General features: G+C 57.1%; 1 protein-coding gene across 1 annotated transcript; it reads left to right on the forward strand.

The window, feature by feature from the left end:
• The first annotated feature begins 274 nt into the window (after positions 1-274).
• Positions 275-25,994, forward strand: RHOG (ras homolog family member G). The gene is made up of 2 exons (XM_077824376.1): positions 275-471; positions 25,065-25,994. Exon 2 carries the CDS (start codon positions 25,100-25,102, stop codon positions 25,673-25,675), a length of 576 nt encoding a protein of 191 aa, XP_077680502.1. The 5' UTR covers positions 275-471; positions 25,065-25,099; the 3' UTR covers positions 25,676-25,994.
• Positions 25,995-26,526: the final 532 nt, after the last annotated feature.

A 26,526-nucleotide genomic window follows, 5' to 3' on the forward strand; every position in this document is an offset into this window, starting at 1 on the left:
TGTGATCTACCCACGGTCCCGCTGCCAGGCTGGAGGAGTCCTCGGGGTGGTTAGAGCCTGGACAGCTGAACAGAAGGTGGCAGACCCAGGGCTGGCACCTCCTGGGGTGCAGTCCCCCCAGAGATTTGGGGGTTCCTCTTTGTGGGTGTGGCATGACCTGCCAAGGCAGGGCTGACTGTGGGGCAAGGCTGGGATCTGACTGGGGGGAAGAGCCAGAGGGGAGAGGACTGGAGGAAAGTTGGCCTCAGCAGAGAGTGCTCAGGGCTAGAGAGGAGGGGAAGTAAGAGCCGGGGAGCAGAAACTTCCTTGTTCACGCTCTCTTGTGCCTTGCTCTGCAGACTTCCTCTGGCCTCATTCACTTCCTTCTGCACCGGGAGCGAGCAGCAGCAGCGAGCAGCAGCGGCGGGCGCCCCCAGCCGAGAAACACCCGGGTCACTGCGCCCCCCCCGCCGCCCCGAGATATGAGCCAGGGTGAGTCCTGCCTCCCCGCAGCTCCCCCCGCCTTCTGGGAGAGGGGGTCCGGGCGCGCCCCTTAGGCCGGCGGGGGCCGCGTCCCCAGCTGTGCCAGGCGCCTGGCAGAAAGTGTGTGGGGAGCTGTGCCGTGCGCCTCTGGAGAGGGGTCCCGCTGTGCCGTGCGCCTCTGGAGAGGGGTGGGGGGTCCCGCTGTGCCGTGAGCCTCTGGAATGGGGTGGGGGGTCCCGCTGTGCCGTGCGCCCCTGGAGGGTCCCCCGAGGTGGGTGCTGATGCACTGTGCCCTCTGGAGGGGGGGTCCCCGCGGATCGGGGTGGGTGCCGCTGTGCAGTGCGCTTCTGGAGGGCGGGTCCCCTCGGATCGGGGTGGGGAGCTGTGCAGTGCGCCTCTGGAGGGGGGGTCCCCCCGGGGTGGGGGGCGCTGCTGTCTGTCCTCTGGAGGGCGGGTCCCCTCGGATCGGGGTGGGGAGTTGTGCAGTGCGCCTCTGGAGGGGGGGTCCCCTCGGGGTGGGGGGCGCTGCTGTCTGTCCTCTGGAGGGCGGGTCCCCTCGGATCGGGGTGGGGAGCTGTGCAGTGCGCCTCTGGAGGGGGGGTCCCCTCGGGGTGGGGGGCGCTGCTGTCTGTCCTCTGGAGGGCGGGTCCCCTCGGATCGGGGTGGGGAGTTGTGCAGTGCGCCTCTGGGGGGGGTCCCCTCGGGGTGGGGGCGCTGCTGTCTGTCCTCTGGAGGGCGGGTCCCCTCGGATCGGGGTGGGGAGCTGTGCAGTGCGCCTCTGGAGGGCGGGTCCCCTCGGGCGGGCTGGGTGCCGCCGGGTGGGTGTGTTGCGTGCCTGGTGGAACGGGGGCCAGGACGCTTCCCAGGACCCGGCTGCAGTCAGCAAAGGGGGGCAGGAGAGAGCCTGGGGGAGAAGCAGGGGTGGGCTGTGGGGCTGGAGTGAGGGATATGGGGGGAGAGGAGGAGGAAGAGTTTTCACCAAAGGCGACTGCAACTGACAAGACCTACTGCTGTGTCTGCCTGTGAAGGAGGCCGGGGGAGGCTGAGCCGGGCCGGGCTGGGCCGGGCCCGACGAGGCTGACCTGGGCCAAGCCAGGCTGGGCTGCACTCTGAAAAGGAGCAACTCCAGGAGGAAAATGGTGAAGCAGCCAGCTGTGGGGTGCTCCTGTCTGGGCCACTGCTTCCTCCAGGGGGGGCAGGGTGCAGGCGGCCTGGGCAGACTGCCTGGCTCTGTTTCTTCTGGGAGAGAAGGTCTGTCCTGAGAACACAGCCTGCCCTGTGCCCTCCCCCACAAGCCTGGCACTCCCCTCCCTCCCCCGGCCCTTTTCCCAGCCCTCCTCTGAGCTAGGCTTGGCTTTGGCCCAGAGCAAGTAGGAGTTTCCCTTGTGTCCCTTGTTGTTATTAGGTCAGTCCGAGCTGGGCTGCAGGGAGCTGGGCGGACTCATTCTGTGCCAGGCTAAAGTGGGCCTGGCCCTGGGGTTCTCCCTCTGACTGCCCTGAGCCGTTCTGTGCCAAGCTCAGCCGGGCTGGGCCCTTCTAGTGCTAGAGCAGGCAGCATGTTGCAGTCAGAAAGTCATCAGAGTTTGTTCTGTGCTGTTCAATTGGAAAGCAGTGGGCTCCTCCTGGGTATCTCCTTGTCTCGGGGATGGGGTGTATTGGGTTGGATCATGGCCTGGGTTTTGTTTAGAAGGGGGGAGGGGAAGAGAAGATCCCCTCCCAGGACTGGGAGTGGATTTGATTCTTCATTTTCTGAGAGATCTGCTCTGTGGATTATTACGGGGAAATCTCCTGGCCTGTGCTGTACACATGGGTCCCTTCTGGCCTTGGAGCCAAGGACTCTGTGTCTATCCCCACCCTACTGCTGGGGTCTTCCCCCTCACCATCCCAGGTGAGCTGAGACCATGTGAGCTGGGCTGAGATGCCCTCCGTGGGCTCTGCTGCCTTTTCATGAGGTCAGATCATTTTGTGTGTTACTAAAAGGCTAAGAATGAACGTCTGCAACCTCCCGTTTTACTAGGGATACAAGTGGGCATCAGACTGCAGTGACTCAGGCCTGAGCTCGGATGGACGGGGCTGCTAGCAGACGGTTTGAGCTGGGGCAGTTCCCAGATTATGCCTGAGTGAATGCACCCATAGGGTCAGATTTCCTGGGCTGATATCACCAGTGTCATAGGCTACCAGTGGTGGTGATTCGACCTGGAGTCAGGGAGGAGGGAGGCGGAGATCTGAGCTCATCAGGATGGTGGTGGGGAGACGGCCCTGCCTGGAGAATACAGACTCCCTTAGAATGAGAAACAGCCTTCAAATAGTGTAACAAAGCCAGGGCCACCCCAATGTTATGGCTGGCACCGTGCTATGCAGCATGGCTGCTTGGAACTTTGTGGAACCAGCATAGATAGACCTGACCCCTGCCTTTTTAGTAAAGGAGAATCACCACTAGCTACTTGCAGTATAGGGCACATGACACACAGCTTATAAGTTCTGATTCTGTCTAGCAGAGGGCAATGATGTGCTCACTCATGCGCATTGCATCACAATGTATTTAAGGCTTGTTGCATATTTTTCCAGACACAATAAATCTTGTACATTGTATTTTTGCACAATGCATTTTAAGTTGTTGATGCTGCAGAAGAAATAATCCTGAGGACCTGGGTGAGTAACTGGCTTTTGACCGCTAGGTCACTGGTTCGAATCCAGCCGGGATCAGACGGGATGGGTGAGAGTGGAGGGGTGAATGGGAGGAGAGCTGGAGGCAGGCAGGAGGGAAGAGATGGGAGACCGTGGTTCACCTTGCCCAGTAGCCTGTTTCTGACAGTGGTGGAGCTTCAGGAGGGGCGAACGGAACAGAGCTGAAATAAGGTGGGGCAGCTCAAGGAAAAAGTGAGACCAGACCGTTCCCACTGAATGTGAGCATGTGCTCTAAACCCCAATGCAATCCCTCCTCTGAGTGGGGTGGTTTGTTGCAGTGACTGTTTGGTTGTTAAGGAAGTCGCTCTCTGTCCAAGCGTCTGTGCAATTCTATGGAACGAGGTTGCCCCTGGGTTCTCCTTGTTACTGTATGGTTACGATTATTTCATCTCTTTGGAGGGCACGGCGGGCCCCCTCCCTTCCCTTCCTTGGGCAGCCAGGGGCCGGTGTGTCATAATTAGAGGCGTTCCAGTGTATGAACGGCCTTGATTATCATACTGGTACTTCACAGTTCCAAGCTGCTTTCTGTGTTCAAAGCCATGCACGCTCACGAGCAGCTCAGAGAATTAGTAGGCTTCTCTGGGGCATGGAATGACCATCCCACCTTGCATCCCAAGGAGTTTGCAAACACAAATGAATGAAACCTCCTGGTTCCCCCGGGTGAGGAAGGGAACTATTATCCCTCTGGCATTACTGGTTAAGAGTCTTTACATTGCTGTAGTGTCTAGCAGCCCCAGTCAGGATGGGGGCCCCCTCATGTGAAGACACAGACCCTGCCCCAATGCCGTCAACACTTAAGATTATGCTTAACTTGAAACATGTAAGTCCCATGGAACTACACATTTCAATAACGTGAAGCATGTGGATAACTATTGGTAGGATTGGCCCTTATTAGTCTTAAAATAACGATTTAATTTTTAAACCATTTCAAATTGCCTTTATCTCTCTCTATATATACATATACATTTTCCTATTTTGTGCATAATTAACACTAGAATTTCATCGGTTTTAAACCCTGGACTTTGTCCCTTTTTCATAATATTCAAGCTCAGCTTTCTCTCTATTAACTTATTTCTAAGCTTGACCTTTCTTTTTAGCTATTCTTGGCCTTTTCGGTTTCACTCTCCCCTTTGTTTAGTTTCGAACGCTGGCTGTGTCACTTTCTGTCTTTTTTTATACTTAATTCTAGCCTTACAAAAGTTTGTCTTGCCTTTTTCTAAAGTTGAACCCTTTGCCTTCTGCTCCTTTTTGTAGTTAACCCTTTGATTCTTTTTTTTAAACAAAAAATATTTCACCCTTGATAGTTAGATACTACAATGATGAGCATTGTACAAAACCTGACAGTAGACTGAAAGATAAAGCCGTTGCCAAATGGGATGTTAGTTCACAGATCTGTAGATTTTTAAGGCTAGAAGGGACCGTTCTGATCAGCTAGTCTGACTTCCTGTATAGCACAGGCCAGAGAAACTTGCCCTTCATTCCTGCTTTGTGCCTGATAACTGCGAGAGGGTTGTGTGTGTGTGGAACTATGGCAGATCTTTTAGAGAGAGACTTTCAGTCACCACTGAGTTGTAGCTAAAGGTGCTTGGAGGACTTTATCAAAGCAGACAGGAAGAAAGTGACAGGGTGGGTAGTTGTGAGACACATGGGCTGTAAAGATGGTGGATTTGATCATGAGCAATAGCTGGGGTCGTGGTGACCAGAAGATCAATTCAGTGACATGGCTCTTGGGTCCACGTGTAGCAGATCTCAGGAGACCTCTCTAGAGGCTTCTGGCATGTGCAGGGAGGAGCCTATGTTACCAGTAACATAAGGTGATGTAAGAGAGAGGTCCTGGAAACTAACTTTAGATTGCTGGGAAGACTGGTAGGTCTAGGGCAGGCATGGTAGCTGCGGAGCAAATGTAACGAAAGGTAGCAGTTGATAAAAATAAATGAAGAAATTAGTCAAGAAGAGCTTATGTCCTCCAAGCCACAACAGCATCCTTCCGAAAATGGAGCTTCTTTCTGTTGGCTGCACGCGGGCGGGAGCAGGTAGAGTGTTAGATAGGGGTTGGGACGTTCGGGGAGAACCCAGCCAAAGACATCAAAACAAATCACAAGGCGTTCTTTGAATGTATCAGAAGCAGGAAACACAGCAGAAAAGCAATCACCCCACTGGGCGCAAGTCCTTTTTCACCTTCAATTTCAAATCCGTAGCAATAGCGAAGTCCCTAGTGGACTTGGTGGAGTCTCTGTCATGTCTCTCCTTTTCGGGGTTCAATTCCGCTTGGTGCAAGGTTTTTGATTGGTTGGCAGGGCTTAGGGGGTTCAGCCTGGTGACTGTTATTCAGATGATGGAGAGACTTTTCCAAAGAGAAAGAAAGTTTGGCAGTGTCTCGTGAAGACGGTCAATCTCTGGGTTCGCCTGAGCTCCTCTGGACAATCGTTCCACAGGCAGATCCCCTGGACTGAGAAAGTTTGACCCCAGTGCTCATGCGCTTTGTGATCTGCATTGGCCCAGAGGAGCGCAGCTGTGGTGGTGGGTCACAGATCGAAATACAGTCTTTGGTGTAGCAGGGACTTGATCCATTAATTGCTTTAAATTAGGGCTGAGTCATTAAACAGGCTTCGGAAGCCGACTGGGAGCCAGTGGAGGCATTTAAGCATGGGTCTGAGGTGCCCATGCTGGTCTGAGCCACGGAGGTGGGTAGCTGGAACCTGCCCGGCAGCTTCACATTTAGTTTTGGTTACAGTAACCCGGCCTGGAGGTGACACATGTCTTGATCCCCGTGGTCACATCTCCTCCGGGAGGAAGGGACAAGGTTTCCTAACGAGCTGGGGGCGAAAGAGGGCGTTTTGAGGAGTCAGACAGGGCCCTGAGTTTCTCGCCCTTTTGATGAATTGGGTCTGCACGCCTTCCATGGAAGGTGGAGGCAGCTGTTCTCCTTTCTGACCAGCAGCACTTCAGCTCTCTGGCACAGCTGGAGAGGGAGGACTGGAGCCACTGGGAGACTGGGCCATCAGCTCCGGCTGTGTCAGGTGGGAGAGCTAGCAGTACCTTGGGGTTCCCTTGTCACAGGCTGTAGAGGCCCGGTGGTAGGACCGTGAAGATCTTACTTGTGTCCATGGCCACAAGGAGGTCACCTTTTAGTGCCCCTAGACCTCTCTGGAGGCATCCGGGATGCTGACTGACGTCACCTGTTGGTGGAGCATGGTGGTTCCTACTTTCTCCATGATCTTGCCCGTGGCTGGGAGGTTGGAGAGGGGATGGTCCACAGTGTTGAGTTCTGGCTCCTTTCAGAAGGGGAGCGCTGTTGCATTTTTCAAGGAGTTTGGTGGCCGTGCTGCTCTGAAGGAGGCGCTACTTCCATTAGAAGTGGGTTTAACTGTTCTGTACTGGCTGGCCATACTGGACTAGTCCTATGTTCCTTCTAGGGCGGAAGAGAACCTAGAAGTCCTGCTCTAGCCACTAGCCCACACTCCCTCCCGGAACCTATAGTAGAACCCAGTCGTCCTGGCTGTCAGACACCTTCTCTAGCCTCTCCTTCTCCTCCCATGGAGATACAGGCGGCTTCTAGTGATTGCAGGTACTTTTCCTACCTGACAGAGCATGAGCGTGTGTGTGTAGCAGAGTGGAGCTCTCTGTATGGCCGTTCATTTTCCTCTTCAGAAAAGGATTGGAATGGGGGAGGCTGCGCAGAGCCAGTTTATTTCCTGCTCCACTGGACCCGTAAATACAGTGTGTTCAACACCTAACACAACGGGGCCCTGACCCTGGTGGGGACAGCTAGGTGCCACGGCAGGACAATATTTCATATTACTGCACCCAAGGGGAGAGACCCAGGCTACCCCTTCGTGGGCTGACAGGTGTCCGAAGGCGGAGTCCTGGAGGATCGTGAGTCATGGCCCCAAGCCGCAGTGGTGTGCACGTAACTGTCCGATGGGAGGGACCCTGGGGCCGAGAATCCCAGGCCTCAGCCGAGGGACTCAGGCGCAGGGGGCTGCTCGGCAGGGGTTAGTGGAAGGACTCAGTCCGGCGGGGGGAGAAACACAGTGGGCAGGCCCCATTCAGGAGGATGCCAGGCTCCGTTGGTGTGGCCCCAGCATTCAGCAGATGGCACATTTTCCCTCCTCTGGGTGGAAACCCCCCCGCCTGGGCGGAGTTCTTGGCAGGGGCTGAGGGTGGATTTTGTGTCTGAAAAACAGAGAGAGGGTTTTGCTTCCCTTTTCTGCTGAGTGCGAGATGAGTTGTTTTCCCTTCCTGGGTGGGGAGGGGGAGTCGTTATGAATCACCCGCCAGGGTCCTGGCCCCAGCTTCCTCTTGCTGATGCGGTACCGGATGAGGATCATTGCTGGGCAGAGGAAGGTGCCCTGGGGTGTTTTACCTCCCTCCAGCCCCGTGCAATCCTGCTGCCCCCAGCAAGGCCTTCAGGGCTGGGGTGACACGTGTGCGGGCAACAGAGGAGGCAGGGCAGCGTGAGGGGGCTGCGGCCAGGGTGGTGATGGGGGGGGAGCTGTGAAAGGTCGGGGCACCATGTCTATTGGGCATCTGTGGCCGGACTCTGGGGAGGGCAGTGTGTGTAGTGGGGGGTGTAGAAGGAGGGCAGTGGAGTGGGGGTGGGGGCTGTGTGTGAGGGGGGTGTAGAAGGAGGGGACTGGGGGTGGGGGTGGGGACTGTGTACAGGAGGGTGGGGTGGGGTGGGGGCTGTGTATGGTGAAGGCTGTGGGGGCGGTGTACAGAAGGAGGGCCGTGTGTGAAGTGTGGGTGTGAGTGTGGGCTAGGTGTGGTGTGGTGTGGGGGGTGTACAGGAGGGCAGCATGTGAGGTGTGGGTGTGCAGGAGGGCAGTGTGTGCGGGTTGTGGGTTTGCACAGTGTGTGGGGGGGTGTGGGCAGTGGGGGGGCAACTTGTATACTGGGGTGTACACTGCCCTCCTTCGGTACACAACCCCCACCCCACACACAGCCATCCTGTACACCCCCACCAGGCCCTGACGACAGGCTACGTGGGAGCCAGGAGGAGTTCGTGCGTGGGCTGGCCATGCGGCCCTGCTTGGGCAGCAGGATTGCATGAGGGATGTGGGGCGGGGTGTGTGTGTGGGTGTACAGGAGGGCAGTGTGGGGGTGTGGGACAGCGTGTGGGGTTGAGGGCAGTTTGTGTGGGGGTGTTCAGGAGGGTGGTGTGGGGCAGTGCGTGTGTGGGTGTACAGGAGGGCAGTGTTTGGGGTGTGGGGTGGGGATGGGGGGAAGGGGGTGTGGGGGGGTGTACAGGAGGGCAGTGTGTGGGGGGCACACACAGAAGCAGGGATGGTATCTCAGTCACCAGCGGGCACGTGGGGAGGGGCGGGCTGGGTTCCTGGGCGAGGTTTGTTTACTTCCTGTAACTAGCTCAGGCCTGCTGATGTCGTTTGCGTCAGGGCCTGGGGCCCTGCCGCTCCCCCCACCCCGCATGTGCCCGGGGCTGGACCCCTCCGTCCTTTCGACGGGCTGTGGCAGGAAGGATCCTTCTAAAGGCTGCGTGGAAGCCGGCGGCTGGAGATCCCCCCGCATCCCTCCCCAGCGGGCTCCAGCTCCCCATCCCCTCACCCTTGGGCCAGCGCCGAGCAGCCTCGCACCCTGGCAGGCTGGGCTGGCGCAGGGTGGAGGATGGGGCTGTGATGCTCCTGTGGGACGGGGCCTGGTCGCTCTCCAGGACGAGCCAGGCCTACCCTGGTCAAACAGGGTCAGCCAGGCAAAGCTCCCCCATGCGGCCCTGCAGTCTCGTGGGGGCGGAGAGTAATGCCCCCTGTCCACCGTTCTCTGGCCACTCGATGCCATGGCTGGACCTGGGGTTCATGTCTTCTGAGGCAGAGGCTTCCAAACATGGCCACTTATTTTAGTCCCCGAGTTTCTGGGCTCCCAGCAGATGAAGCCAGGTGGTCAGTCCCTCCAGGAGCCAGACTCAAGTTGGGCACCCAAACAATGATAACGTGGGACTGGAAGGGACCTCCGGGGCATTGTGCCCAGTCCCCGGCTATCCCAGACAGCCCTGGCATATCGTCCCCTTCACAAACTTGTCACGCTCCACCCGAAAGCCCCTTCGGTTGTTTGTCCCTCTCTGCTCTACTGGGAGGTTGCGGCAGGGTTAGAAACCTTCTCCTTCCTAGCCTCCACGTTTCCTGGTCACTCGCTCCCTGTCTGTTCTTGTGCCAACATTGTCCTTTAGCTTCAATAGCTCGTCTCCTTCCCTGGGGTTCACCCTGGTGTGTATTTATAGAGCAATCTGATCCCCGCTCAGCCTGCCTTTCGCCAGGCTAAGCCAGCCAACCTCTCTCAGTCTCCTCCACGGCCCTGCCCGTCCGAGCAGCCCTTCTCTGCACCTGTTCCAGCCTGAATTCTTCTTCCTTCAACACGGGTGACCAGCACATGAGCGCCGCATTCCTGATACGGTCTTACCAGTGCCTTGGACAGACCGAGACCCACCCACCCAGCTCACAGAGACACCAATCTTCTGTTTGGCGGGCTGCTTCTGCACAGGCCAAGGGGGTTGGACTGCCTGGGCCAGTCGGTTTCTCAGCTCTGTCACCCTCCCAACCCTGATGCATCATGAGCTCATTACGAGCGTGGCGTGTGGATATGAGGCATCACCAAAAGTATGGTAATTTCCCATGAGACATGCAGAGCGAAGGGACTTAGCTGGCCTCAGCACGGTAGCAGAGGAGAATCTCGCAATCTGTCATGTATTTATCCTCGCTCCACCCCTGAGGCGGGACAGGGCTGTTATTCCTGTGGTATAGAAGGGGAACTGAGCTGCAGCAAGGCTAAGTGACTCACCCAAGGGCACACGCGGAGTCAGTGGCAGAGCTCCCACGTCCCAGGCTGGTGTCCTGAGTACAGGACTATTCTCTGCGCTGCTATACAAGTGCGCTCTAGATTTCAGAGCGGCCTTGATTTTCTCCCCTTCCCAGCACGCTGGCGATGCTCACGCGGGGATGCACACGTGCCCTGGCTGCAGAGGGGGTGATCCACTGGCTGATTAGCCAGTCACACTGGCCTTGGTTCTGGGCAGAGAGGTGTGAGGTGGGGTCATGCTACTTAGAAGAGAGGGAAGTGGGTGGAAGGGAGAATATAACGGCCGTCAGGTTGAAAAGATGAGTTAATTCTTGAGGGTCCCAACTCGAGTGGGCTTCAATCACCCCCTGGCCCTGAGATGAGTGAGGCTCAGTGAGCTGGGACCGCTCTGCAGCAGGGCGGAAGTAAAGCATCAGCTGCCGGGGTCAGGAAGAAGCTTCCACACAAGCATGTAATTGCAAGAGAGTCCACTAGGTCTGGATCTGGTCCCAGCCCCTGCCAGAGACAGGACACCAGCCTGATGGGACAATGAGTCTGATCTGGCTTGGCAGCTCCTTTGCCAGCAACCCCAATTGCTCCTAGCGAGGGAGGCTCCGTGCTGACAGGCCCCATGGCAGTTGCTCAGGACACCTTGTGGGCTCAGTCCGGAGCAGGGAAGGGAGGGGGGGCCCGAGGGAATGGGCTGAGGCTGAACTGCGGAGAGGAAAATGGAGGCTGAACGTTAGGATCCATTGCCCGGTACTGAGAGCTGATCAGCTGCGGAATAGCTTCCAGGGGATGGGATGGAAGCCTGGACGCTAGAGGCATTCAGAACTGGGTTTGACCGAAGCCCAGAGAACGTACCTGGGTGGTGATCTTTCACTACCTAGAGAAACCAGTGGGGCTCTGGGGAGGTTCGAGTCTAGTTCCCAGAACGTCCAAGTGCCTTCGTTTCTTTGCCAGGATCGAGGGTTCACGTGCTGAAAGGCAGAGGCAAGGCCTTGGGAAAGGGCAGTAAAATCTGCCCAGCTGCTCTTTCCAGCGTCAGGCAGGAAGAACAGACCCCTCCTTGTGACAGATCCTCATTCAGGGCTGGTGCATCTTACTGCTCTCCTCTTCCTGCAGCAGAGTCAGGGGAGGCAGGGAGCGGGGGCCTGGCTGGGGGGCCCCCCCAGAACGGTTGTGTTTTTACATTCATAACTGATGCAACAAGCCCAGAGGTGCCGGGGCTCAGCCCTGGCACAAATTAAGCCCTGCAGCATGGGAACCTTTTCCAGCACCGCAGGGCCTGCGTGTGGATGGCGGGCAGGAGTCTCCTGCCCGATGGGAAGCTGGGCGGAGCAGGGGGGCCCTTCCCAGCTCTGTTCCCGCGGTACACCAAGGCCAGTGGCTCTGGCTGGGGAGCGTGGTTTTCGCAGCCTCAAAGCAGCGCTGCCCAGGAAGTTCTGGTGTACCTGTGGCTCCTGGAGACCACGTCCACTCGCTGCTCTGGACCGGGCACTTGCCACACTGAGCTCCCTGAGCAGCCCGGAGACCCCTGCTCCTGTCGGTGCCAGAGAGGGGCAGTTAGTGGGCACCAGGGCCTCCCGTGTGGGCGGCGCTGGGAGAACGTCTAGGGATGGGCAGGGCTGTTGTCAAAGCCAGCCTGCACCGCCTTCAAGAAGCCACGTGAGATCTAGAGCTGCCGGCTTGGTCTCTGGCTCCCTGCATTAGCTCTGATCTGTCAATCGCAGCCTCCAAAGGCAGATGCCTTTGGACAGGGAATCGATACTTGAGCAGATCAGAAACCAAGATTTGAATGCAAACAGGAAGAGCCACCCTAGGAAATACGGGCCACAGAAGCAGAATTGTTTCTGCCTAGAAAGCGTTTGCATGAGGGCGAAGTGGTTTTTTTCTCTGCTGGAGTTAGGAAATGGACGACAATAGCCAGCTCTCGTGCAGGAAGGAGAGCCTTCCAGGGAACAGCCGTCAGCCTGGCGGGTAGTCAGGAACCTCTGGTATAGCCTCAGCCCTGCCAGTGACTAGCTGTGTAATCTTGGGCAACCCACTTTGCCCCCATGCCTCAGTTTCCCCCTCTGCCAGATGGAGATAGTGAGCCTGAGACTTTAATCGATGTCTGTGAAGCCCTTTGGGATCGTAAAGTGCAATCAAGTCCCCTGGACAGGATCAGGGCCTAGCACTTTGCAGGGCAGGAGCCCAGACACCACGGTGATAGAGATCCAGGTGCTTACCCCACGTCCATGTGGGGGATTAGACTATATTGACACCACCCTGAGGCCAGCTCTGCAAAACTGTCCCAGCCTTTCCCGGCCCCTCTAGCAAATGCGGCCGCCTGTCCATACTGGGCACGATAATGCCTGTGAACAGATGCTGCTGTCCTCTCCCATTCCCAGTGAATGGCTCTCTCCCAGCAGAGTAGAGCCGCACAGGGAGAGGGGCTGGTGAATTCAGAGTGGGGTAATCTCATAAGAGCCCCCCGTCCCGTGTTCTGGCAGCCCCGAGCGGCTGCCCTCCTCTGCTCCAACGGAAGGAAAGCTCTGCTGAGTGATCTGCCAGAGCACCGTGCTCTGGCTGCCCGTATGGACAGCCTCATGTTTTCCCACGCGGGTGTCCCCCAGGGCTGGTTTATCCCCCCTCTGATGGTGCATTCCCAGCGCCGTTCCCATCAGGGCGACTCAGCGAAGGCAAGGGGATGACAGCTCAGCTGGCCTGCCCGTGCCAGGGCCAGGCAGCCCCCCGGGTTAGAAAACCTCTCAGGTGCGTTCTCTAACCTGCCCGCTAACGGGATCACACCACCTCCAGGTGGGGGCGGAATCAGGACTCCTGGCATCAGTACAGGCACAAGCCCCCTCTCATTTTGGGCCTGGCTCTTATGGCCGGATCCTGCGCCCGGTGAAGTGAGTGAGTGTCTGTGTAGCCCATTGGGCTTTGGAGGAGGTCCTTAATCTCTTCCAGGCCTCCACTCCCCCTCTGTAAAACAGTGACAGCAACATGGACCTTCCTCCCATCACAGGGTATGTGGGGGGGTTCACCGGTGAATGTCTCTGCCCGCGTACCCAGCAGTAGTACTCAGGACAGCTCAGATACCACGGTGATGGGCAGTGCTCCCAGAAGAACGGTATTCCTCAAGCCCCTTCTGTCCAAGGAGCTCAGAGCAAATGAGCTAGCTCTGTGAGCTAGGCGCCATCAACATTATCCAGGTGGGGAAACTGAGGCAAGGTGGGATGACTGCGGTTGGCACATTTCCAGAGTTTCAAAGCTTGGCAGGCCCCTCTCCCCCCTAGATCAGATTATCCACTCCCATTTCCCTCCCTTCCTCCCACCCCACCACCTCCTCCCACGTCCCTCAGCAGCCTCTTGGCTGATCAGAGGGAGAATCTCTAGCTGATGGTGGCCCAGCATCTCCTCCAGTGCGGCAGACTCAGGGCTGCTTCCATTGGTTGTGGTGCAGCAAGTGGCCTGCTGGGCTTTCTGGAAGCAGGAGAGGGCAGAGCAGAAATTCAACCAAACTGCTGGTTACGGCACAAACTGGCTCGTGTTGCAGCTGGGAAGGGAAGACGCAGGGCGACTGGGATCTTACTGGCAGCTTCCAAGATTAGGGCCCGGTGCCTCGTGGCAGAGTTCTCTGGAGCTCAGCATGCCAAGTGACACCGGTGGAATTACTGGCGTCTTTCTACAGCGGCTTAGCTCAGCTCTGTGGCAGCTTTGTATGTGGACGTGCTGAAATCAGTTCCAACCTGGCTTACGGCAGCTCAGCCTGGAGGGGCGGGGGGATTGTAGGCACAAACTCAAGCCATAGAACCAACTTTAAACCATCGCAGGTGCACACAGAATTAAACCGGTGCAAATGCTGTGTGTAGACAAGCCCTTGTAGTTCACATCTGTGCCGCACAGGTGTCCATGTGCCTATGGGTGCCTGGTCCCCTGAAGTCCTGCTCAGCGTGCCCTGGGATCTGGGTAACACCTGCGATGGATGCTCTGGGGAAGGTTTCTTCACTTCCCAGGCCTGGCCAGGAGTTTGGAGGGGATGGTGGCAAGTTCTTTTACCTTCACCCTCAGCATTTCAGCATTCTCTGGGCCCTGGTCCATTCAGCTCCGATTCCTGCAGAGGGAGATATTCCTTGTGCCGTTAAATTGCTGATCTGCTCCCATTCCTATCCCTTAGCCCATGGGAAGAGTTTCCTTCTCTCCTTCAGTACCCCTTGGATTAACCCCTCCAGTGCTGCAGCGTACAACGGTGTCTCCAGGTTGCTTTCAGAAGGATTTACAAGCTACCAAGACAAAGGGGTGTTTTGCCCTGCTGACTGAGTTCATTGAGGGGCACAGACATGCCACACACCTGCCTTATCCCGCACGCCCGCTCCAGCGGTAACCCCGAGCTCCTTATTACCTATTTCCGGCCCGCCAGCTCCTTCCAGAGAGGATTTGTTGCAGCCATCGGGGCAGGTCTTCTCACCTCTGGCTGGCTCAGATTTAGAGGCAGCATTGTTTAGTGGCCAGAGCAGGGCACCTGAGGCCTAGTCCTGCCACGGACACCAACTCGTTCTGTGACTTTGGGCAGGTCAGATGAGCCATCTGTTCCGTGGCTATAATAACCCCCGCCCCCATGTGAGTGCTCCCAGCTCCACCCACGTTCTGTGGGGTGGGAGAGGGGGCATCGTGCCCCCGAACGTCACCTGCAGAGGAAGCAAGCGTTGGGCTGGGAGCTGGGCTGTGACAAGGATTCACATGGCTGGTCTTTGATTCCATTTGTGGGAGGGCCAGCTGCTCCCTGCCTGCCAGCTGCTCCCCCCACCAGCCCTGAATCTCCATCAGTTCCCCTGGCTGGGAGGGGCTAGGCGGAGCAGAACCCAAACCACCAAGTCACCTGCTTCCGGTGACCTAACAAGACCTCCGGGGAGAGGAGAGCGAGGACAAGAGGCTCCCAGGACCAGGTGCTCTGTACGCAGCTGCAAGAGCTGCTCTTGGCCCTCTCCGCTCTCACCCCAGGGACGGACTCCTGGGTGCCATTGATTTAGTGAGAGGAGCAGGGTGGGATCTGAGCACGGGATCTGAGCACGGGAATGCCATGATCTGAGCACGGGAATGCCACCTCCTACATTCAGATCCCAGCGCGGACACGGGCTCACGGGTGACCTTGGGCAAGTCACTTCCCCACCTCTGTGCCTCGGTTTCCGCACTTGTAAAACGGGGAATGGTATGAACTTGCTAGTGAGTGTACGCCACAGCCCTCTGCTGGATGGAAACAGGGCTGCACAGCTGTGGCCTGGCCCCTCCACTGCTACCAGACTCTCCTTTAGCTCAAGTGAAAGAGATGTGCGGGTTTGGCACAGGAGGCTCTGAAACTTATCCTCTCTAATTTAGCTTTCCCAGAGTAGGCCCTTGTGTCTCACGTCTGTCTGTCTGTCCTTCTCCCCCCCACACTATTTCACCTGCAGGCTGGGAAGGAGGAGAGATGGGTAGTTCTATGTCTGTTTTCAGACATTTGGGAGACGCTGGGATATCACAGAATCATAGAACATCAGGGTTGGTGGGGACCTCAGGAGGTCGTCTAGTCCAACCCCCTGCTCAGAGCAGGACCAATCCCCCACTAAATCATCTGATGTTACAGAGCTGGGGGCTGTATAGGTACCAAATAGACCAACTCCCCTTCCCCATGCAGCAGCCATACTGTGCAGCATAGGATGTCCCAGCTGGCCATGGCTTTGTTCTGACACTCAGTGGTTTGCCTGTTCATAGCACTGTGCAGACGTTCCCCCATTAAAGCCTCAGAAGCCAATGTGGGTGAGTATCGTAATCCCCATTTGGGGGAAAGGCCATATCTTTCACACCTGTTGCAACAAGTTAGGTCGCTAGCAAGGGGCCCGATGCAGGGGTGCTGAAGACGCACTGGCCAGCTGCAGCTCTCCGTGGCTCTCACAGCATTCCGGGTGCTCAGGTTAGCTCAGGATTGGTAAGTGACCTCTGGCTTCCTTTGTGGGCGAGCCCACAACACTGTGGGTCCTATGTCAAGACTTATTATTTCTTAGCAAGGGAATGGTGCTTTTCTTCCTGGAATCTCGCTAGGGCTGATCTGGTGCAGCAGACCTTGGAGTTCTAACGATTATCAGGTCAAATCAGGGACATGAACTCCCTCTAACCCTATCGCAGCCAACCCAGGGGCTCATGCAGGGTTCGCCAGCTCCTCCTCCACCCTTGTGCAATGGAGTCTTCGCTGGCTGCAGCTGTCCCACACCAAAAGGGGACTGCCGGGGGGCGGGGGGACTTTATCCCAAGACAGAGGAAGTCCAGTCAGGACACTGAGCTGCTGCTACTCCAAGGGTCTTAGGAATGCAGCAAGGACAAGCTGGTGCCCTGCAAGAAGGAAGCACAGTCCAGGTGTGATAGACACTGATCAGGTTGCTACTGGGTTGAAATTGCACTCAGGGAAACAGAGACTTGCCATCGGGATGCCTGTAGCGGCTGTGGGACAGTCCAAGCGAAGGGATGGAAGGGCCATTTGGAAAGTCCATTAATGGAGCTGGGGCTTTGCAATGCGGCATGCATAGGAGGATGATTTGCCACTATGCAAATAGCTAGCGTTATGCAAATCAATGTCGTCCAAATCAGCTGGACATTGATGAAAGGCAGAAGATTGTACACTATGCAACACACTGCACCCACGGTGCCTTCCCAGATCTGGGACTTTCTATCAGCGAGCACGGGTCAGCTCCTGATTAACTATCGGATCACATCAGTTCAAAGAGGGCCCCATTTCACACACCCCCTTTCCCCCAGAGTCAGTGGAAAAGTCCCAGGGACTTCACTAGGAGCTGATTGCAGTGCTGCAGTAGTGCCATGCACAGCCGCAGATCTCCTGAGGGTCCCAGCAGAGCAAAGTGGGAAGGGGGCCTGCCAACGCCCACTCCCCCGGGATCTCTTCACCCTCCTACAGCTCCTTGGCCACTTTGTGAGGGTCCCCACAAAGTACCTAGAAGGTTGTTACAAGGAGGAGGGAGAAAAATTGTTCTCCTTAACCTCTGAGGCTAGGACAAGGAGCAATGGGCTTAAATTGCAGCAGGGGCTGTTTAGGTTGGACATTAGGAAAAACTTCCTAACTGTCAGGGTGGTTAAGCACTGGAATAAATTGCCCAGGGAGGCTGTGGAATCTCCATCACTGGAGGTTTTTAAGAGCAGGTTGGACAAACACCTGCCAGGGATGGTCTAGATAATACTTAGGGTATGTCTACATTAGAAACACAAGTCAACCTGCCGTGAAATTGACACGCCAGCCAATAGCCAATGTCTACACGGATCCTGCGTTGCACTAACAACACCAACATACGCCCGACGCCTCTCGTGGCGGTGGAGTTATGATGTTGGTGTAGCAGGGCACTTACATCGGCGGGAGGAAGGCTGTAGTGTAGACACTGACCTAACTGGGCTGATGTAAGTTGCCTTACCTTGACCTAACTGTGTCGTGTAGACCCGCCTTTAGTCCTGCCATGAGTGCAGGGGCCTGGACCTTTCGAGGTCCCTTCCAGTCCTTCTACCTTCTGGCTCCCGCGGGGGCCTTCACTGCAGTTTCCACCTGGATCAGTGTCCATTAACATGAAACCCTTCCCTGTGCTCCTCACAGCTCCTGGATTTGGCCTCAATCTCCCTGTGAGGCGTCATTATTCCTATTCCACAGATGGGGACCTGGGAGACCGCGAGCCATTTGCCCAGGGGCCTGTGTGGCCCAGGCAGGAATTGAAGCCAGTTCTCCTGATCCCAGCCTAGGGCCTCCAGCACAAGCCCACCCTTCCTCCCCTTCTGTCCAGTCTTGGAGACGGCTGGCTGGGAGCCTCTCGTGCCCGACCGCCGTGGTCTGTCCAGGCCTGGCCCAGCTGTGCAGCCTGGCTAGGGTGCGTCACTGCCGTGATGGGGCAGCGGCCTGTCTGCTGTTGCACATGATTCATTCCCAAGCGGGTTCGGCGGGAGTGTATTTTTAAATCCGCTCTGTACGTCAAGGGAAACTGGCGTTGCCCTCCCCCTCCCCACCTGCTTCGCTCAGCCCCACAAGCCCGCCGTGCCGCCTTCCCACAGCCAGCCCAGCCGCTCTGCTTCCTGCCGCTGATCATGCAGGCGGAGCGCTCTCCCCGCAGGGCCCCGCCATGCTGGCCTGCACCCCATGAGATACCTGCTCCCCCTGCCCTACCTGGGTGAACAATCCCACGTCGGGATGGGGGCAAAGGGCCTTGAGAAATCCCCTGCAAGGCTGGCAGGCGGGGCGGGGCTGGGCCTGCGGGGCGGGGGAACAGCTGTGGCCGAACTGCTCTGCATTTCCTGCTTTCACTGTACACCGGGGTTTTCACTTGCAGAGCTCGCTCTGATGTGTTAGTTTCACCCCCAGCACCACGCCCCGTACTGTGTTCACCTCCGGGCGTCCTGTCTTGCAGGGTGTAAGAAGAACAGGGCGATTTGGAGACAGGCGACTAGAATCATTAGATTTCCAGGGAGAGTGCCTATGTTTGGGCGTGGCCGCCCCGTACCGCCCCCTTCTGCTTGAGCGTGGCACTGCGGGCACTCCCTGCCTCAGTTTCCTTCCCCCGAGGTGGGTCTCCTCAGTGAGCCACACACAGGTCTATGCTGGAGATGTGGCTTAGCCCTCCAGCCAAGTCACAAATGGACTTATCCCCTTCTGGGGTGACCAAGGACCAAACAAACAAAAGACACCCTCCCTGCGCTTGTCTTCGGCACTCTCTCTGGGCCTCTTTCAGGGCTACCTTTGAGTCTTTCCCCTGCCCTGGTACTTGGCCTTCTCCTGTGGTCCCAGGCTCCAGTTGTTAGTTTGAGGCTTGAGGTTTCAGGGTTTGCCCCGGGTCCGAGCTAGAAATGGGCAGCTCTCAAAAGGAGCTTCCCAAAGCCAAGCTCTTCCCCAAAACGCTGCAACCTAGAAATGTTGCAAGAACAGGCTTTCATGGGGGACTTCCTGATCTCGAGGTGTCCTGAGAATGGGGCTGCTCAGGGTATTTCGGAGCGTCTGTTCCCTATCAGAGCCAGGGAGAGCCGAGGCATGCAGCAGTCGAGAGAAACAAAGCGAGCTTGTAAGCATTTGGGGGCAAGGACTCTCTTGTCTGGTTCTGTGTTTGTACAGCACCTCGTGGAACAGGGTCCTGACCCACGGCTGGGACTCCCAGTGCTGTCGCAATACACACAGTAAATGTGGTGAGAAACAAGAGGGCTGTTTAAAGGCCTGATCTTACAGTGAGCCCAGATCCCCTACGCACCACAGCAGTGGGACAAGGGGGAACAGAGAAAAAAGCAATGACTTAAAAGCCAGGATGTTCACCAGACCGACCAGTGCAGTCACTTCCATAGAGCTCGGGGCACTAAAATCTTCTCTAGCCCAGCCAATAGACTTTGTCCAAGCGCCCTGCTCACAGACACTCTGGGTTTTCGCTCCCTGAGCCAGTATCACCCCTGAGCGGTATCGGAACCTGCCTTATAAAGGCCCCTGGCTCCGCCCCTTCCCAGCATGCTTTGCTCAGGGGAGATTGAGATCCAGGGTGGCTCTAGCTTGTGCTACCCCATAGCCTGGCTCTGTCCTCCAGGTCAGAACAAACCTTCCAGTATCATGTCCTGGGCACTTTCCCGGAAACCATACGGCCCCAGCCTGGTAACAGCAGGGAAAAGAGGAGCTGTAGTTGTCTCTCAAGGTCCCTCACAAACAGATGGGGAATCCAAGTTTGGTTTGCTAAAAGGTGAGGCCTTTTCTCCCTTGATGCTCCTTTCTAAACCCCAGGGACGGTTGGTTCTGTCACAGATTTAGCTTGGTGGACGGAAGCCTGTGGCCAGGAGGGGAGGGAAGAAGGGAGTCTGGTTCCTGGGTGTTTAGATCCTGGCTTTTTCCCCACACTTGGAAGCTAAACTTGTCTCTGCTCTCTCTCCATGTCTCCCTCAGCGGCTCTATTTTCCTACCATCCCAGCCATCTTCTTCCAGCAGAGAGACTGGGTGTCAGGCTGCAGTGGGTCAGGGTCCAAGCACTCTGAACTGCAGGGCTGTGAGGTGCTGGGATTTCAGTTTGGCCCATTAGAGAGATGGGAGCCATTGGCAAAACTGGGGGCTGGCTCCAAGGTTGATTGGTGTCTGGGGTTTTAATCTGACCCACAGGGAGTGTTGGTGGAGTTCAGCTGGGCTGTGGGTCGGATTAAAGCCCCAGACTCCCACTCTGACATGCCTCTGTTCTTGTCCCTGTAGCCGTCCCTGAGAGAACACAGGCCTTTGTTCAAGTAAAAGGTTAAGAGCCTACTACTGCTATCAGTGACCTCTTTGGCTCAGTTGGAGAACCCTGCCCTTAGTCCTGCAGGCCTGGATTTGCGCCTCGCCGTTGGCCCCATGCCTTGGTCTCTGTCTTGCCGACTGCCTGCCCCCTCGTTCCGTCCCCATGCCTTGGTCTCTGTCTTGCCGGCTGCCTGCCCCGAGATGCGGCTCCCCTCTCGTCTGTCCTGTCGGCCTGGCGGCAGGGCAGCAGTTGGAAGTTCACTGTGGCAGCTACGCCCTGGATCTTCCCATGCTCCCTGGGCACGTATCCCAATCGACTCGTCCCTTTGCAGCCCCGCTGGTGATGAAACCTAATCAGCATCCTGCTCAGGGCGATGCTGGAATAATTAATTCGGGGGAGCGAAGGGGCAGCCAAGTCCATTCGTGGGGGAGTGAGGGTTTTGTTTTATACACGCACTTTATTCAACAAGGATAAATAATGTTGGTTACATAAATAATACCAGGTGGGGTATTGGGGTAGTGGAAGGGGTAGCGGGAAGTATTTGGGGGGCGGGCGCCCGCTACTCCTTGGCGTGATCTTGCTGTGCCCTTCTCCCCAGAGATCCCAAAGCGTGTTTGCCATTAATGGGTTAAACCTCACAACCTCCTGTGAGGCAGGTACAGAATCACACCCATCTTATAGGTGTGAAAACTGAGGCACACAGCTGGAAAGTGACTTGCCCACATTTACACACACGTCTGTTGTGTGGTGCTTATCTGGCCCTGTTGCACTGCTGGGAGGCTGGGCCAGGCTGTTACCCCATTGTGCTGACGGGGAACTGGGCACCGGGTCGATGAAGCGACTTGCCCACTTCACTCAGGGAGTCTGCAACAGAGCCAGGAATTGACCCCAGCTCTCCTGATTCCCAGGTGCTAACCACTGGGCCCCCATCCTCTGCTGTCTCAGGCTCCCAGCCCAGTGAATTCTCCCTCCTGGCTCCCCTGGTCTTACCCCACCCAGCAGCCGGCCTGAGTCCTCTCAGAGCCAAGGCTTCCTCTGCAGCCCTGTGCAGCAATTCAGCCTCACTTTGCTGATGGGGAAATTGAGGCCCAGGGAAGTGGGGACTTGCCTGGGGTCACACAGCCAGTCGGGGTCAAAATCCAGGAGATCCTGGTGCCCAGGCAGCTGTGCAAGCCACTCCTCACTCCTAGGAATCCGGGCTGGGGGGCAACGTCCCTGCTGCGCTCAGTCTGGGTGCAGGCCCCAGGTGGGCGTCCTCGGCTCAGTGGCTGCCTCATGGCTGCACGTGGCGGGTGATCATCGCTGCTCCTCATGGGGAGCCAGGCCGCCAAACGCCGGGGAGTGGGGAAGCTGCGGTGGGAGTGGTGGAATACACGGAGTGGGCAGATGCTGGGGGGGCGAGGGAGTGGGACGGGTGAACCAGCTGAGGGTTTCTGGCCTGCCCAAGCTGTTGGGGGCAGAGGTCTGGAAGGCCAGGCCAGGAGGCCGGGGAGCAGGCCACAGCGGGGGGCAGTGCTGAGGGGGAAAGAGGCAAGCCGGCTTAGACACAAATTGGGCTATACACAAGTATATGGGGTAGCCTGCCGGTGCCTTGCAGGGAGTGGGTGCAGTTGATCCCCGACCTGCCCCCCCAGGTGCCCAGCGCTGTCAATAGCTGCGATGCGCGGGATGCAGGGCCGGGTAGGGGAGGAGCAGGGACACCGAGTATGCCCAGCTGCGGGCTTTCCCCTTTGGAAGGGGGATGGCTGAGTGAGTGACAGGTGCTTGGGAATATGGGGCCTGGACAAGGGAGCGGGGAGGGGGAGGGAAGGTGTCCTGAGATGTGCTGTGGGGAGAGGGAGGGAGGTGCCCCGGGGAAGGGACTGGCTCCTGGCTCCCATCCCTGCTGGGCGCAGGGAGCAGTGCAGGGTTTGCAGTCAGCAGGGTAGATGCTGGAGACAGCACGTGTCCCATGCCTCCCAGCTGCACCACCAGCTATCCACCCCCCTGGTCTCGCTAATGCCCCTCCATGCAGCTCCAGCCCACCTCTAGCCCCCTGCGCACCAATTCACTCCCATGCCCCTGCAGCTGTCTCCCGTCTCCCTACGCCTCCAGATTGCCCCGGTCCCCCCACAGCCCTGCCCCCAGGCCCCAGTATTGCAGTTGCAGATAAATGTCTATAAGTGAAATGGAGCAGGGGGGTGTGTGATGGGAGCATGGCTGTAGGGGGTGATGGGAGGAGGTGGCACGTGAGTGGAGGGGGAGCAGTTCACAGAGGAACTCCTATCTAATAAGCCACCTACAAAGTTACAAGCAATCGCCATGGGAGCTTTTGCTCCTGTTACCAAGCTGCAGTGACCTCTGGGGTGGAACACAGCCGCACTGAACAGGAAAACCAGGTTGCAGTTCAGGACAGGGGGTGGAGCAGAATAATGTACCCAAGGGCAGCAGAACGGGGTATTTGGAGAGGCGGAATGCAATTACCCATTAATCTGGTCAGGACATCTGGGTTCACAACCCTGCCCTTGCATAAGGGGCCCTCTGCAATCAAGACACTTGGCCTTACATCTGCTCTGAAAGGGGGCACCCTGCTGGGGCATTGGCTTCGTACTGACTGGAGGGAAGAGCAGCCCCTGCCAGTTCTCCGACACACCGCCCCCCGCGGCACGTGGGTTTTCCTTGGACATCGTCCATCGGAGCCAGGAGCGGGCTGGACCCTTGGCAACATGAACGGTCCCACGAGAGCATAGCCTGGAAAGTGGGCCGTGAAGGCGTGGGGCTGAGCAGCAGCCAGAGCAAGCACTTGCTTCCGAACCTTTCCCGCCTTCTAACCGCAAGGAGATCGGAGCCTGTGCTGGGCCAGCTGCCTATCGGCCTCCTCCAGACCTGCTCGCTACGCTTCCTGGCAGGGCCCGTGCTCTGCCACCACCTGATGAATGGGTATCTGTCTTCTCACTATCATTCCCAGTGGCATGTGATGGCAGAATGCGATTATCTCCCTTCCACCCCCGCCTCCCCAGCCAGAATCTTATCAATCTTATCAGCACTAGCTACAGTTTCTGAGTGTGCCTAGCGATAATACCGCGTGTCTAGGGGGCAGGGCCGGGCGTTGTGGGGTCTGGATCTGGATCTCCCACTCCCACTCCCACCTCCCATAACTTTGACCACGCCAAACAGATAATGAGACTTTTGTAAAGTGCTTGGAGATCTATGGAGGGGAAAATGTTCTAGAAATGCTAAGTGCTTATGCCAGTGCTAGCTTTCCAGCCACACAGATCTTCTTCAGGCCTGGGAAAGGGACTCCCAGCATCCCAGAAGAGGCGGGGGTTAGCGGGTTACAGATCCTTGTAATTAGCCACAAATCCAGTGTCTCCGCTCAGGCCATGAGTTTCCGCGTCTAGCAGAGCTGTAAGCTCCCAGGCTCCTCTTTTGAAAGTGTGGTGCAGGTTTCCTTTGAGGATGAGGACGGATATTTGCCCATCACTGTAATGCAGCCACTTCTAGGGTGGAATCTGGCAGCTGTGCACTGCACCACTAGAAAGAACGAGGAGGACTTGTGGCACCTTAGAGACTAGCCACTTTATTTGAGCATCAGCTTTCATGAGCTAAAACCCACTTCATCGGCTGCATGCAGTGGACAATACAGTGGGAGAGACTGGGCCCGCTACAGACCCCTGGGGGACATCTGACGTTGTCTTATTGTTACCTTCCGCTCTTTCCAGCTGTTTGTTGTAAGACCCCACCTATTGTCGCCTGTCTGAGACACATTAGGTTACAACTCTCTGGGGAAAGAGACCATCTGTCCATACAGCGCCTCGCACGATGGGGGCATGGCTCCTGACTGGCCACACCTCGGCACGACTGCGACACAAATCAATGACTTCAGTTGCGTGTCTCCTCTAAACCCCAGCACCTGTCGGTGCGCCCCTCACCATGGCATCAGAGTACTGTGCTCTGGCGTGCTGGCTCAGTACTGGCTCAGTCACCAAGCCAACTTTCCACGGTACCTCGATTTTCCCTGGAGGCCTCCTATCCTAGTGAACACATGGCCTCTGGAGACTCCAGCTGCTGGCGCAGAGAGTCTGGCCCTGGTGCAAATGGAGGGAGACTCATGGGAGTCAGGATCCTTACATGAAGGCTCACTTTGTTCCTTATCCTCTGTTAATGCATCTCAGCAATCTCTGGGCTTCCAACCGATGGAAGCGATGTGTGCTGGAGAGAAGTGAGGCTGGGGTGCCAGAACGGCTGGGGGGGGAGGGAGCGGAAGGGGGAAGGGGGCCATGGCTCCACCACTTTTAAAAGTGGGAGGGCACACCAGCCATAAGGGCAAGACATGGGGAGAAAGGATAGAGAGGAGCGAGTGGGGGGCGGGGTCTTGGGGGAAGAGACGGTGAGAAGGTGGGGCTCGGGGAGAAGGGATGGCGCGTGGGTGGGGCCTTGGGGGGAAGGGGTGGGACACGTTGGGGCCTCAGGGAAAGTGGGACTGGGGGCGCGGGGGATGGGACGGCATGGGGGCAGGGGATCGGGGAAAAAGGGCGGCGCTAGGGCGGGGGCTCGGGGAAGGGGCTGCGTGGAGGGGGCAGGGCCACGTTTTGGGTGCGGCCCCCCCCAACACTTTTAGGGAGCTTCCGTCACCCCGACTTGGTCTTGCCTCAGCACGGGGTGGTGGACGAGGTCACCTTCCAGCCCTACATCTCTGGGATTGTAGGTGGAGGACTCTGGGTGGGAGCAGGAGGCTGGTGAAATGGCTGCACTTACTTGTCTTCCACCCATCCCAGATTCTCGAGGCCAGAAGGTGCCCTTGTGATCACCTACCCTGAGCCCCTGGCCATAGTGCAGGCCAGAGCCCGTCTCCAGCACCGAGCATGCTCTCATTGACTCTGTCTCCTCCCCCTCCAGGTTGCTGAAGTGGAGCCCAGGGAACGTGAGCCGGGATGCAGAGCATAAAGTGCGTCGTGGTGGGTGATGGGGCGGTGGGGAAGACCTGCCTCTTGATCTGCTACACCACCAACGCCTTCCCCAAGGAGTACATCCCCACTGTCTTCGACAACTACAGCGCCCAGAACACAGTGGACGGCAGGACTATTAACTTAAATCTGTGGGACACGGCAGGCCAGGAGGAGTATGACCGGCTCCGGACGCTTTCCTACCCCCAGACTAACGTCTTCATCATCTGCTTCTCAATAGCCAGCCCGTCCTCCTATGAGAACGTGAAACACAAGTGGTACCCAGAGGTCTGCCACCACTGCCCCAATGTGCCCATCCTCCTCGTGGGCACCAAGAAGGATCTGAGAAACAACCCCGACACCATAAAGAAGCTAAAGGAGCAGAACCAGATGCCTGTCACAACCCAGCAGGGGGTCAACCTCTCCAAGCAGATCCACGCCGTCAAGTACATGGAGTGCTCCGCCCTTAACCAGGAAGGCATCAAGGAGGTCTTCACGGAGGCCGTGCGAGCCGTCCTCAACCCCGTCCCGGTGAAACCTAAAAAGCCCTGCATCCTTTTGTGAAGAGGACTCCAGAAACCAAAGCGTGCGGCTGGGCTTGGTGGCCGCTTGGGGAGGGGGAGAGTGCCTTAGAACCCGGAGATGATCCTGCACTTGTCCCTCTGCACCCAGTGAAGCTAGTATGTACAGTCCTTCTCATTCCAGACGCTTCCCAGCTGTCTGTCCCAGGACACGGCAAGGGACATCCTGCCTCCATTGTATCCAGCATGCCCCAACCCCACTCCCCAAGCCTTGTGTCCTTCCAGTGAAGGCGTGATTGGACAGCTGGGTGCCACGAAACCAAGGCTGTTCTTGATAATAATAAACCACGTTTGCACTAATACATAGATTGTCTTGGATCACATTTTTTGGGGGGCGGGGTAACCCTGATATGTCATTAGATGGTTTCCCCTCCCCTTTGATGTGAACCCAAGGAGTCCCTGGTCCCATCCTGTTCTTGGGACCTGGGTACGTAGCTCACTCGGGGATGAATGGCTTCCACTTCTTGGTCAGCCATTCAGACAGCCACTAAAATGAAACCACTGCACTGCAAACCCCTGTCCTGAGAAGCGAGTGCTCAGATGGCATCTGCAACCGCTTGCGCCATCTCCTTGGCCTTTGGTCTTCCAAACCCATCAGCTGCAGGGATGGAAGGAAACCAGGAACCTTGTTCAGTGTTAAAACATGCCTGCCCTCCAGGAGCTGTGGCTGCTTTGGTGGTTTGATGGGGCACTGAGCCATCCTGCAGGGCCGACAGAACTGGCGTAATTGCTGAATTACAGGTTGAAGCTCATCAGCTGCCAAAGAAGCAAGTGCCCTGGGGTCCCTTTGTCACGTTGAAGACCTGCCAGTGTTTCCATGGGATTGACTTTTGA

Source organism: Eretmochelys imbricata, chromosome 1 (assembly GCF_965152235.1).
Source record: "Eretmochelys imbricata isolate rEreImb1 chromosome 1, rEreImb1.hap1, whole genome shotgun sequence".
In the NCBI taxonomy this organism is placed as follows: Eukaryota; Metazoa; Chordata; order Testudines; family Cheloniidae; genus Eretmochelys; species Eretmochelys imbricata.

Bases quoted from the DNA above. Each gene is read 5' to 3' on its own strand.
- RHOG (XM_077824376.1), top strand. From the start codon at position 25,100: ATGCAGAGCATAAAGTGCGTCGTGGTGGGTGATGGGGCGGTGGGGAAG.